At 38.7% G+C, this 13,782-nt stretch overlaps 1 protein-coding gene across 1 annotated transcript; it reads right to left on the bottom strand.

The window, feature by feature from the left end:
• Window positions 1-3,253: 3,253 nt before the first annotated feature.
• hdac3 (histone deacetylase 3) lies at window positions 3,254-10,335 on the bottom strand. Its single transcript, XM_041048562.1, has 15 exons — window positions 10,165-10,335; window positions 9,340-9,422; window positions 9,012-9,154; window positions 8,718-8,799; window positions 8,305-8,361; window positions 8,142-8,197; window positions 7,354-7,487; window positions 7,121-7,201; window positions 6,865-6,938; window positions 6,579-6,643; window positions 6,227-6,316; window positions 6,019-6,077; window positions 5,568-5,647; window positions 5,208-5,365; window positions 3,254-5,079 (listed from the first exon to the last, which is right to left on the bottom strand). The coding sequence occupies exons 1-15, from the start codon at window positions 10,217-10,219 to the stop codon at window positions 5,010-5,012; spliced, it is 1,287 nt and encodes a 428-aa protein (XP_040904496.1). The 5' UTR covers window positions 10,220-10,335; the 3' UTR covers window positions 3,254-5,009.
• Window positions 10,336-13,782: the final 3,447 nt, after the last annotated feature.

The following is a 13,782-nucleotide window of genomic DNA, read 5'->3' on the forward strand; positions in this document are numbered from 1 at the left end:
AAAAAAAGTATGACTTTTTTTGGCCGATTTTGACGCCTTACTATGCTATGACCATTTTTATGACATTTTGAGGCCAAAAAAAAAGCATGACTTTTTTTAGCCGATTTTGACGCCTTACTATACTATGACCATTTTTATGACATTTTGAGGCCAAAAAAAAGTATTACTTTTTTTGGCCGATTTTGACGCCTTACTATACTATCACCATTTTTATGACATTTTGAGGCCATACTAAAGTATGACTTTTTTGCACATTCTCAGGCCATACTAAAGTATGACTTTTTTTGGCACATTTTGACACTTTACTATACTATGACCTTTTTTTATGACATTTTGAGGCCGTACTAAAGTAACCCTTCTTGGTAACACTTTAGAATAACAATCCCTTATAAGACATTTATAAGCTATTAGTAGTTAACTAATCATAAACTAAACACCTATATACATTTATACATGATTATTAAAACACTTATTAAGTTACAAGACATTTATAAGCTATTAGTAGATATTTAACTAATCATGAATAAACCATTTATATACATTTGTAAATGATTATAAAACCATTTATAATTAAAGTTGTACATTTCTATATGATTTAGACTATTAAAAATGCAGTGTCAACATTGTTTGTACATGCTTTATTCATCATCAACTAATTTTCAACATGATCAACCTAATTAGCAAATTATTGGTGAAATAGTGTAGATGTGTTAAAAAACCCACTGTACCACCATTCGTTTATTCATGTTTAACAGATGATTGTTAGGTATTCATAAAAAAAATCTAAATCATTTGCAGATGTTATTATGTACCTTAATCTAAAGTGAAGACTATTCATTATTTACAAATGTCTGTTAATGTTTATAAATGATTTGTGGACCCTTTACTTACCTCTTTTCAATAATCAGGCTTTAATAAATACAGATTTGTAAAGATTTGTAGACTTTTTCATCACATGCACTAAATGTAGACAACTTTGGGATCCATCCTTCCTTGTGACATCAAACAGTGACAGAATTAGGAGTACAGAGTATAAGAGTATAAAACATTTTATTAAAACAAGCACAGCAACCAATGTGCTACGAAACAACATATAGCAATAACAATTAAAGTGTTTTTCAACAGCCCTCACATTCAAAACACTGTTAATACAGATTAAAAATTGTTTGTTTGTTATGCCAACAGGGCCTCCATCGCTTTGGTCAACTCCTCTATTTTTTTGGACTGTGCATCATCTTTTTCCCTGGCCTGTGTGCGCAATTTCTTGGCCTTGGATGGTGGCGTTAGGTTACCTGAAACCACACAAAAAGGACCAGTGGCAGCTAGTTAACCAAAACTGATAGTTACTATAACATTATGTTATAACTTAGAATGTGAATTGGTAAAATGTTATGGATATCAAATCTATTATTAGTTCTGCTTATTGATCTGATTCTTTAATGATTCCCTTATGGATTCCTGATTTATGTGAGAAAAATCAAAAAATCAGTCAGTTAGAATCAGACAGGAGGACGCCTGCTGACCTGACAGAAGATCAACAGGTTGCAATATCTCAATTCATATCAATAACTGCATTTACATGGACATCTTTTTTTCAATATAATTTTAATCATTCTAATTTTAAAAAAGTTGTCCATGAAAACGGGGTTATCGATAGAAAATGTAGTAGCTAGCTCGCTAGAGCGGTTTACTACCGATTCTCAATGAACTGATTCCCATCTCTAGTTATCACGCCAGCTAAAACAATTACTATGCTTAATAGCACAAGCACAAGTTCTTCTTTGTTTCATGTTACCATAGCTTATCCTCTTGCATCAATCTGCATTCACCATGTGGGATTAGCAAAACTATCCAAACCACACTGACGTGTTGATAAAGTTAGCTAGACTAGCCGATATAGCTAACAGAGCTAACCAGCTAAAAACCGATTAGTGTTTGATAGTTTGCTTGATAGTTTAGCAGATTCAGCCAGGTAAAATAAGTCAACAAATAATTTAACCAGCAAACGTGAATTTAGAACTGTGGACTTGTAACGTTACAATAAGTTAGCTTAACGTTACCTGCGCTGTTGCTGCCAGCTCCTTCCCCGTCTTCAACAGCGAAGGTCGCTTGGAACACTTAGCTCTTGTTGTGACGTACATGTTCCAGCCTCAGAATGTCTAACGGACCGCGCTGCCTGATGGGAAATGTTAAAATATTGAGGGAAAATGAACATGAGTCATCACCAACAGCAGAAATGCGTAGTCTCTGCTGTCGCTGCCTGTGCTGTCTGAAAGGGGTGCTGCGTTCAGGGACACAATGAACATTTCTAAAGCATTAATGTAAAATATACTATCAAAGAAAGAAAATATGCATATTATAAACTATTTTGTGACAGTGTGATGTTTAGATATTGTAGATTTGTTCCATCTTTCCTCTGCGCTGTAGATGTGACTTTTTAAATTTCCCACAACAAGGGAAGGCATCAATTGACGCACACACAAGCTGTAGCTATTAATACAAAGTGTCACACGATCAAATTAACGTACATTATGAGACTTTTGACATCACTGATCGTATGTAGTACAAAGGGCACAATTATTGTACAAAATATGGTAATTGTCATACACCTGGCAACGCTGCCAACAGCTCTCTAAACACACAGACATAAACATGTCGAACTGCCTTGTGGGAGATTGAAGTTCTCTGGCGGGCCCATCCATTCATTCATTGATATGCATTCAAATGTAGGCTGTGAACTTGGAGGTTTAATTTTTGTGAGCTGTTAAAATGCCTGGTTTGGCCAGTATATTGAGAGACCTGACAGAAGGGAAAAAACTACCAAAAACACCACAAACTGATTAAATGGTCCAATGATTGTGTGGACCGATTTGATTAAGATTTTTTTTTATGAATACCTAACAAATCATCTGTTAAACATGAATAAACAAATGGTGGCACATTAACAGATGTGTAAATAATGAATAGTCTTCACTTTAGATTAAGGAACATAATATCATCTGCAAATCATTTATAGATTTTTTATGAATACCTAACAAATCATCTGTTAAACATGAATAAACAAATGGTGGTACAGTGGGTTTTTTTTTTAACACATCTACACTATTTCACCAATAATTTACTAATAAGGTTGATCATATTGAAAATTAGTTGATGATGAATAAATCATATATAAACAATGTTGACAAAGTATTTTTTTTTAAATGTCTAAATCATATATAAATGTTGTACAACTTTAGTTATAAATGATTTTATAATCATTTACAAATGTATATAAATGGTTTACTCATGATTTGTTCGATATCTAATAATAGCTTATAAACGTCTTGTAACTTAAGCAACAGGTGTTTTAATAATCTTTACAAATGTACAAGTGTATCTACTAATATCTACTAATAGCTTATAAATGTCTTATAAGGAATCGTTATTCTAAAGTGTTACCGACTTCTTTTGGCAGATTTTGAAGCCTTACTATACTACATACTACATATATATGACCTTTTTTATTAGGGCACAAGCACTAAATTCGTGCAATGCCCTATTGTAACTGAAGGGATTATTATTACTCTCCTCTTTTATTTTTCTCCCGTCGCTTTGTCTGCTAATTTGGCCCCCTGAATGGCTCGCAAGGGGTGTGAGGGCCCGTCCATCGCCACTTGCAGCTTTAATTCAAATTGTTCTTTTTATTAAAAACAAAAAGTTGCTGACAACAATAGCAAAAATCACATAAAACCTGTTTTTGGCTAAAAGAGGACCAGAAGTGGTAGATGGTAGAAAGTGTTCCTACTGTGGCTTCAAGCAGTTCTGCTGCCACTATTGTACATCTGTGATGAAGCTGCACAGCGAAGCACGTGCACTCTGACATCTCATCACAGAACCAACTACCCGCTTCAGTACAAAATGTTTCTCTACCGAACTACCAGCCTCGTCACCGGTTGTCCTCCTCTACATAACGAACACACTCACAGTTCATACATTTATACGTATATACAGTAAATGAGCAGAGAAAGTAGAACAAAAAGAGAAAGGAATGAAAATACCAGAGGAGCAGTTTCTGTTCGGATCAGATCCAAGGCAATGCCCTCATTTACACATGCTCAATCCAAATCTGTGTCCAAAAAAAAAACGGAAGGTTACATGAAAGTGCCTTGCTCTACAACAGTGTTTGACATTTCAGAGCTTTAAGGCACATGAATAATGCTATGATCTTTAAAAAATGGAAATGGAAAAAACAGCTACACAGTGACTGTAACATAAAAAAAAAGTGTTGAAGTGAAATGATAATTGGAATCAAATCATTTGTCTTCTGTCCAAAACCTGTAAGCATGGTTTCAGACATCTGTACCGACTGAAGTGTGACTAATATATCCTGGCACGCACTCGAACAGCTTCTCACATGAGCACATCGTGTAAGGTGGAATAAATCAAGAACTCCTCACGACTTCTCCTCGGCACCTGGCCATAACTGAGGCGGTTCTTTCGGTGCTTTTCACTGAGGATGTTCACGTGGACAGCCAAAATGCTGTAATCAAAATCTACACATCTGACTGTTCATGTAGGAAAGGTTAGTTTTAGGAACATGAATGAGCATCTTATCCTGTAATCTCCTAACATGAATATATACAACACAGATGATATACTGTATGTACATGTGTGTTTCAGTATCCAGCTTTATGAAAATAGATCTCATTTTGATCTGTTTCTGTCTGTCACAGTATTTGACATATTGACTCAAAACCCAGAGAGAGATGAGAGAACAGCTATGTGAAAACAGACTCAGTGACACTGGTGCTAACATCTGTTCTGATGAGTTATGGTGGAGGAACAAACATGGTGTCAGTGCGTCAGCGTGGACAGAGGGCTTTTAGAACCAGAAACTAGTGAGAGTAAACCGTGAGCTTGAGGGTCTTTTCCATCCTTCAGTGATGATGTGATGTTTAGAGATGAGACTGCGACTGATGCAAACGAAAGGCTGCAAGGAAAAGCTCCACTTCTTTCATTCCCATGGGTCAAATTTCTACGTCGCTCTCTTTGTCGTTGTCGTGGTCACCGTCGTAGAACTCGTTGGCTGCCTCTGGTCTGAGGAAGTGATGTAATGGACAGCCAGTTAGACACAGGAAGCTTTCAAAATGTATGAATATGAATTTCAAAATGTTAAAATATTTTAATACGTGTATTGGTCTCATTTTAGTGAAGGTTGCACCAACCTGGTGTAGTTTTCCTCGGCCCCCCTCTCGTCAGGGTCTGGCTCGTCGTTGCGCTCATAGCTCAGCATGTCGGAGGGGACGTCGTGGATCTGGACGCTGGGCGCGTGGTTCAGCATCTTCAAGTTCTCGAACACCGTCTGACGGATCTGGTCCAAGTACTGCACCAACACACATGCGGTTATAAAGACGAGACAGCGGAGGTGCGGAAATATTATCTTCAATACATCAGGCATGAAAAGCACCAAGAAATCCTGACAATTTAACAGCTGGGAGGCCACAATGAAGACTCACAGGCTGTGTTACAGTCTGAATATGAGCAACTTAAATCAGGTCTTGTGACTGTGTGTGATGATGTTGTACCTGTCTGGAGTTCTGGTTTTCTATCCTGGTGCTGACATCAGGATGCAGCGTGAAGTCTGGAGCAAAGTACTCAAAATACTCTGGAGGGAGGAGAAACAGGAGGATGGAGAGAATCCAGAGAGGAAAACTTATTCCCACTGACGTCTCACCCCTTATCAAAAATGATGTGTTCAGATATAAACCTAAAAGGTCAAATTACTGATAACCCACAACTAATTTTAACCCTTTAGACTACACTGAACTTCAAACAGATGGTGCTAAAGTGAAAATGGTGAAATCAATATGAATGTCTACTCAACAGTTGCATTGAAACATAACAGGGACTCTAACACCAGAACCATTTTTAGCTATTTTAGTTTTGTCAGACCACAGAGAGACACTGAGGTGTAGCTTAAAAAAAAAATCATAAAAACTATAAGCTTGATCTTCGGTGTGGTTAAGTACAACTCACCGCTGTAAGGCAGCTCATCGCTGATGGATTCATCCACTAACAGAGAAGTCTCGTAGGTCCTACAACACAACAGCACAGGAATTATTCTCAGCAACAAAGCAAAAGCCCATGTTGTCATGACTGGGCCTCACATGCACTTATGTGTTGTTAACATCACACATTTTTTTTATTTTGTTTATTTTTTGTTTTTGTTATGTCTCAGATTTACCAGCAGCGAGCCACATTCCTCACGGTGTATCCTCCTCCTCCCAGGACCAACAGAGGAATCTTAAAGCTCTTCACAAACTCCACGCACTCACTGCACAACACAAAACATACACACAGGTTTAGAAAATGCCAACCATTATTACTCTGTCTTCAGTGTAAAGATGAGCTAAAAGTAGATGAAAATACTGTGACCAATTAATGAGATGTTACAAAGACAACACATGTAAGATAATCCATCACAGCTGCTGACTGTGTTTTGAACTGATCAAAACCAGGAGCTGGCTGACAGTGTCTCAAAACAACACGCTGGACGTTAAAGAAGAAAATGCTGAGCTGAAATAAGCCGGGCTCACCCGTGTCCTCGTATACTGAGGTTGAAGCAGCCCAGTCTGTCACAGCCCAGAGAATCTGCTCCACACTGCAAAGAGAACAAACGTCTGCTCACCATCGTCCTGCAGCATTGTACCCTCATAACCTGATCACAGTTTGATTCAAATTCTAAAGCAACTGCATCTGGTCCAAAAAACATGTCCTAAACCTGAAGTGTGTGGAATTTATTTACACACACAGAGGAAATGATCCATTAGCAGTGATGACAAACAGATGATGACTGCATTAGATTCACGTCTACACACTGACCTGCAGGACGATGCAGGTCGGCTGGTAGAAATCCACCACCTGTTTAATGACCGGCTGGAACAGCTGCCTGTAGCCTGAAACACACACACGCACACACACACACGCACACACACACACACACACACACACACACACACACACACACACACACACACACACACACACACACACATATGTTTGTCGTAGTTCACGCTCTGAGCAGCTGACAGAGTCAACACATTAATGACACAGGTCTATGTGTTGGAAGTGAACTCACTCTGGTCATCAATGCCGTCTCTGAGAGGAACATTGAGGCAGTAGTACCGGCCGCTCTCTGCCCCGACCTCATACATGTCACCTACAGAAAAACACGCACAAACTGTGTTAAAACACACGTGTCTTTTTTTTCATAAACAGGAAACCATTTGTACATGAATTTCCAGGGTGCACTTAAAATGAAGAAAACACTGATCAACAAAACGTTTGCTAGATGCTTAAAGCACCTCGTACCTGTTCCTGGAAAAAAGTAGTTCCCATATTTGTGGAAGGACACAGTCATGACGCGGTCGGTCAGGTAAAAGGCTTCCTGGACACCATCACCATGGTGAATGTCTATGTCGATGTACAGAACCCTAGGGTGGTATCTATAACACACACACACACACACAGAGTGGGAGAGTTGTAAATAGAGAAACAGACACAGGAACCATAGAGTGACGGCTGTCCAGTAGTGATGGGTCCGGCAACACCGATGATTCGGCGCATGTGTCGAGCTCATAGAGCAAAACCCTGTGTCGGTGTGCGTATCGCTGTAAGAAAGTCACGTGACCGATACAGGAGCTGTTAGGAACTGACACTGACGCGCCAAACTGTGTTTATAAAGAAGCGCATATGTCAACGGGATGAATCTGCCAAAAGAATCTCTGATCTTTTGCGGTTCATTGTCAAATTAATCAAGAATTATGGAATAAAAATTTGTAAAAAAAAATCCCAGTCCACAAGCATCCTCATTCACAACATGTTCACTTAGATTTTCATGTTATGATACATGTTCACATTATTTATTGACTGTATCTAAAAATATCAAAGATATTTTAAATTTAAATGAAGATATGAAATAATACAATATAAAATACAGTCTGTCAACTAGGTTGCCTGTAGGGATTTTTAAGGTCCAGCAGGTGTCAGTATTCAGTGACACAGTATCGACGCAGTATCAATACAGTCTGGCAATGTGTCGAAACGCTTCATGACGCCTCATCTACCCATCACTACTGTCCAGAGGAGTGTGTTCTTACTTGAGCAGCTCCAGTATACTAATGACGATGTCGTTGACGTAGCAAAACCCAGATGCCTGCAAACACAAGAAACTCATCTTTTAATAGGTAAAGAGGCACTCAGAGCAAAATATACAGAGCTAGCTGATGGGACTGACAACAATTAACAAGACTTTGTTCTGACCTCAAATTTTTTGGCGTGGTGCAAACCTCCGGCCCAGTTGATGGCAATGTCACAGATCTGGAAAAGACAGAGCAGAATCATCATCATCATCAGCCAAAGGTCACATAATCCAGTCGTGCTGCAGCCATGTTGCTACTGTTTCAGTAAAGCAAAGAAGTGTTCACGCTGTCTGAGGGTGAGATGCCCAGTGATGTAGGGATCATCTGCTACACACATGTTCATCTTTAACTACCATCAGCAGTTTCACAGAAGAACAGGAAGATTAAGATTAAGATGGTTGCAGCTTAAATAAAAACAAAACTCTAAATCAGTGCTTAAAATCAGTTGCTTGTTAAAAAAGGAAGTACTGAAACAGCACATTGATTTTCACTGTGGCAGAACTGACTTCAGTTGTGTTGCACTGCATGTGTTACCTTGTGGTTGAGCTGTGTAGCTCCCTGTAAAGACGCTCCCGTGTATCTTGAGCAGAACTCAAAAAGACCTGGAAACACAGGACTGAAAAACACAGACACAAAATATTTTGGTTTAAATTTGGTAAGTTGTCTGATAACAGTGATAGTAAACTGGGCTATTAGATGGAGAATTCAAGCACTAACACTCCTGACCAACACCAATGTTTCATAGCAGTAATAAGAGTAGTGAAACTGTGGGTTTTTTTCCCACGGTTTCGCTACAACACATTTTTTATGAAAAACAGAAACACTCACCAGTCATCTCCCACGTTAAATGCGTTGAGGCTCTTTGTGAAGCCCTGCATATTGTTGGGGCTGACTTTCTGCAGGAAGTCTATGTAATCTTCAGAGTGAAACCGACACATGTCATGCTGAGACGCTTTGTATGGCTTGAACACCTAGCAAAAAAAAAAAATGTATAAGAAAAATTAGACAATAAAACAGTCTTAAAATTTCTATTACTGTGTACACCTGATTTTAATGTTTTCATTTTTAATCAAAAGACTATGAATCAGCTAGTATTTCAGTGGGAAAAGCATCAGTAGAGTCTGAATCTGTAGCTCTAACTCTCTGTGCTGCTCACCATCATTTTCTTGTAGAGTCCATAGTGCAACACCAGACTGTGTGTCAGAGACAAACGGTGAGGCTTCATGGGGTGGCCAGCACCTGGCAAACACAGGCAGTTATTATAGTACAATCATTACATGAATGCATTCATAGTGTATGAGAGTGACTTCAATGAGGCCCAGTACCGAAATAAGTCATGTGAATTTATCATGGTTCAGTCAGTACTGACAGAATGATGTGACTGTATTTGTTACACTTATGACTAACAGGATTACCCAAAACTAAAATACACAAAATATCTGTAACGGCCAGAAATTTTTCAAGATAAAATGAAGTTACACAAGTGAAGCTTCTTCCTTTCCTTAAAGACAATAACTGAAACAATAAACAAAACCAATATCTGGCAAACCTGCAAAACAATAAAAATACTGTAACGTGTAGATGCTGAATACAATCATCTTCAGCTCTGATTGCTCTGAGTAGTTTTACATAACATGCTATGAAGCCAATGTGCACTGAGTACAAAAAGGTAGATAGCGATCATACAACAGAAAGTTTACACATTATAATGTCAATGCAGACGGGTAACTTAACGTTAGCTAGCTGAGCAAGCCACGTACCTGGTATTAAACTAGAATTTATACGAACATGTAGCTATGAATACAAACGTGTGCTATAGTGAAAAACAGCACAACAGACCTCACAATGTACTGCGAGAGCGTGAAAAGCTAAATATTAAATATAAAAATTAAACACATTACCCTGAGGTTTTTAGCGTGTAGCTAGCTTACGTTAGCATCATTCCCTTTGCAGGCCTGTTCACTACGACAACCAAACTCACCGTAATGAAAGTTGCCCACGTCTGGGTCATAAAAATAAGATGTTCTGTTGGTCATTCTGTAAGAAATGTCCTCTGGCTTTTATTTTGTAAAACTGTGACTGAAGTTAAAGGTAAAAAACCCCGCATTTTCCTTTCAATTAGCAGAAAGCCGCCATGGCAAATGTCGAGCGATCTACGTCATCAGACCGCGACAGCACTGACGGAAAGGGGAGGAGGCGGAGGAGCAACTGGACCGAGATAACATGGTAATAAATGAATGGATTAAAAAATAATGAATAAATGACGTCCTTAAATAAATGGACAAAGAAGCAAAACCAATTAAACACGTGAAGATATTTAAATTAATGACATTTAACATTTAACAACATTGTTTTGAATATGTGGAGAAATCATGTACTATTTCAATATATAACATGTTATTATAGCAGGATTAGAAATTAACATGCTGTGACTGATGTAACTGGGGACAGCTCTTGTTTGTATGACACTAATTTATTTATTGATTTAAATCATCATAAATTTCTAAATTTTAATATTTTTTAAAATTATATATATATATATATTTTATTATCCGTTACGTGTTTATTTTCAATCACACAAAAGTCCCCAGCAGCAACCAAAATAGCCTCAACTCAGAGTAACTCTTAATGTGCTGACACACCCTAAATGGGTTTGATTCTGAAATGCTTTATAAGTAAGATAGACTAAATCTTTGTCTGTGATTGACAGCAACAAAAACATAAACCAGATTTTTGCTGGGAGTGTCCAGTCATGGATTGAAATTCAGATCATTTTTTACCTTTGAGCTATTATCAGAGGATTATTGTGTTGATCAGTTGATTCTGACATCGTCAACCAGTGTCAGGCAGAATAACATGTTTCTGCAGGTGCACTGAAAAGTAACATGAGCATGAATCCAGTACAATGCTAAGTGGAACTGTATTTATTTTGAACATCTGTTGATTAAAAAACAAGAAGAAGAACTTGATGGAAATTATAAAAATGATACACTTTACACACATGGCAGTAACAAATAGGTGAAGGGGATACAACGCAAGGCAGACATGTCACCCTGCATCACAGGCAGTAAAAGCCTATAAACACACACACATACAGGTGTGTGTGTGTGTGTGTGTGTGTGTGTGTGTGGTGTATTGGTACACTCACAGAAACATTACCATCTGTAATTCCTGTGCACACACATAAACATGTACTAACACTTTATGGCTGCAGCTAGTGATTACTTTCATTATCTATTCATTTGTCTCTTGATCGATTGATCTTTAGTCTGTTTAGTCTTTGAATTTCATATTTACTGGGCCAACAGTCCAAAAACTCAGAGATGTTCAGTTTGCAGTGAAATTAAAATAAATATGTGAGGCCATGACAGGGTACTGCTGGGGAAAAAAGTTATTTGCTTCCCTGTGAAATCACTGCAAATGTGGAATTAATTTCATCCATGAGTTTTAAAGAGCTTGATGAAGAGGCTGGCATGAATAATCATTCACAGAGCAGCACTGCCTCGCCTTCTCTACAGAATGTGTGTTGGCTTGTCGGCTGTTTTGCTCTGGAATGCCTGAATGTACGTTTGACTTTCCTGCCTCTTTGCTTCATCTCTCTCTCTTTCTCTCTCTCTCTGTCTCTTCTCTCTGTTTCTCTGCCTGCAGCTAAATGGCAGAGTTCCTCTAGATTGAATGGCTTATGTATTATGTATTCCTGATGTTACAGGTTACAGTAGGTTCAACACGGGTGAGTATGAGGCACAGATCGTGTGTGAGCGTGAATGTGTGAGTGACCATATCTGAACCTAGAATCCCCCTCAGGTACGCCTGATGTGATGCAGTAATGAGGCTTGATCAGGTCATGCTGCCTTGGGCTGTGTTCACATGAGTCCACCTGTCATGGCCCGAGTCGCATCTCTAGCTTTCCTTTGTGTCTCCACTTCCCCTGTGTGTGTGTGTGTGTGGCATGGGCGTGACTCTCTCCTGGCTCCTGCTTCACCTCCACACCTGTCCTCAATCAGCTCATCAGCCCTGATGTACAAGAACCCCATCTCTTTGACCCCACTCAGCGCCAGATCATTCCACCAACCTCCATGGGTTCCCTGCTCCCTCTTCCTCCCCAGTGTTTCCTCATCCACCCACACCTCTGCCTCAGCCTGCCAGACAGCTCACTGACTCCCTGCCTGTGCTCCTACTACCAGCCGTAACACATATTGATTCACTTTTAATCCCACTAATGGGATCTAATCCTGCTATCAGGATGGTGGTGTAGCAAATAGCATTTTCATAGCCAAACATGATTTACAGTGTTTCTTAATGCTAAAAACCGACACATTTAAGTATTAAATTAATTTCTTGATATTATATTATTATTTAAATAATAAAAATTATAGTTAATTTTGCTTTGTTATTTGAAAATATAGGTTGTAGGTTTGCTCTTTGCAGACATGTTTATCCATTACAGCCTACAGTAGAAAAAGGTCACCTTTATCTCATATAACACTCTCTGCTGAGGAAGGGCATCCTAGGAAAACATGCCCAAGATATCATGATATATAAGTGCACTTGAAGAGCAAAATTATAACCTGTAGCCTTAGACTGATTGTGTAGAGTCACAGAAACTTGGCCTTTAAAAAAAAACCCTTTAAACTTTAATAACAGTGTAGCATATTTGATGGAGAGCCCTGTCAAGGTCTGTATTTGCATAGCTATCAAATCTGTGTGTGTGTGTGTGTGTGTGTGTGTGTGTGTGTGTGTGTGTGTGTGTGTGTGTGTGTGTGTGTGTGTGTGTGTGTGTGTGTGTGTGTGTGTGTGTGTGTGTGCATATGCGTTGGCTTCATCCTTAGCTGGCTTGTTTTGGCCCCAGGGTCCAAATCTGTTCTGTCAAGCATCTGTCTCTGCCTGTTTGTTGAAACACACACTCACTCCCTTTCACACACACTCACGGACAAGTGCCCTCTCATTCCTGGATGTCATTTCCATAGCGATGTATATACAATATACACATCCAAGGTATTATTTTACCAATTACCAACACACTAGGATTTTAAAAGTGATGTCTGACGTCTGGCACCTGTGGACACACACACACGCACAATGTACACACATATGCAAAGTATTAGACTGTTATAAATGTGGTGCAAACATCAAAGTATAACTGCCAAGTGTGTTTTACATGCACACACACACTGATAAATAACTGCACTCATACAGAAATATACCCTCTGCCCAGGGCTTATCTCTGTCAAAGTTGTGTGTTGATTTAATGCATTATTCTGAAATGTTCACATTAGGTAAAGAAAAAAACACTGTCACAAAGAAGTAATTGGCAAAACTGTCACTCTTCATCCAACAACAACAACAAAAAACTATTCTCTGATAATGAAACCGACAAGTATTTTATTTAGTAATAAACAGGCTACTTTCAGGTTCTCATGAATAGGTCCTGGATGCTGTCTCATCCTGAATCAAGAGATGAATCTCAAGTATACCTGCATGAAAATGGCCACAAAAATAAAGGTTTGTTCCCAATCTATGCATAATCCATTTCCTTCATCTGTTTTTCCACTCTCCCATAAAGAGAAGAAAATACAAGATTTCAGCATGACGTATTTCA

The sequence above is a fragment of the Toxotes jaculatrix genome, chromosome 10 (genome assembly GCF_017976425.1).
Source record: "Toxotes jaculatrix isolate fToxJac2 chromosome 10, fToxJac2.pri, whole genome shotgun sequence".
Taxonomy (NCBI): domain Eukaryota; kingdom Metazoa; phylum Chordata; class Actinopteri; family Toxotidae; genus Toxotes; species Toxotes jaculatrix.

Coding starts and splice junctions, on each gene's coding strand:
- hdac3 (XM_041048562.1), bottom strand. CDS start 10,219: ATGACCAACAGAACATCTTATTTTTATGACCCAGACGTGGGCAACTTT. Junction 9,423..10,164: donor CGTGGGCAACTTTCATTACG/GTGAGTTTGGTT, acceptor TGTGTTTGCCAG/GTGCTGGCCACCCCATGAAG. Junction 5,648..6,018: donor CGATGAGCTGCCTTACAGCG/GTGAGTTGTACT, acceptor TCCTCCCTCCAG/AGTATTTTGAGTACTTTGCT.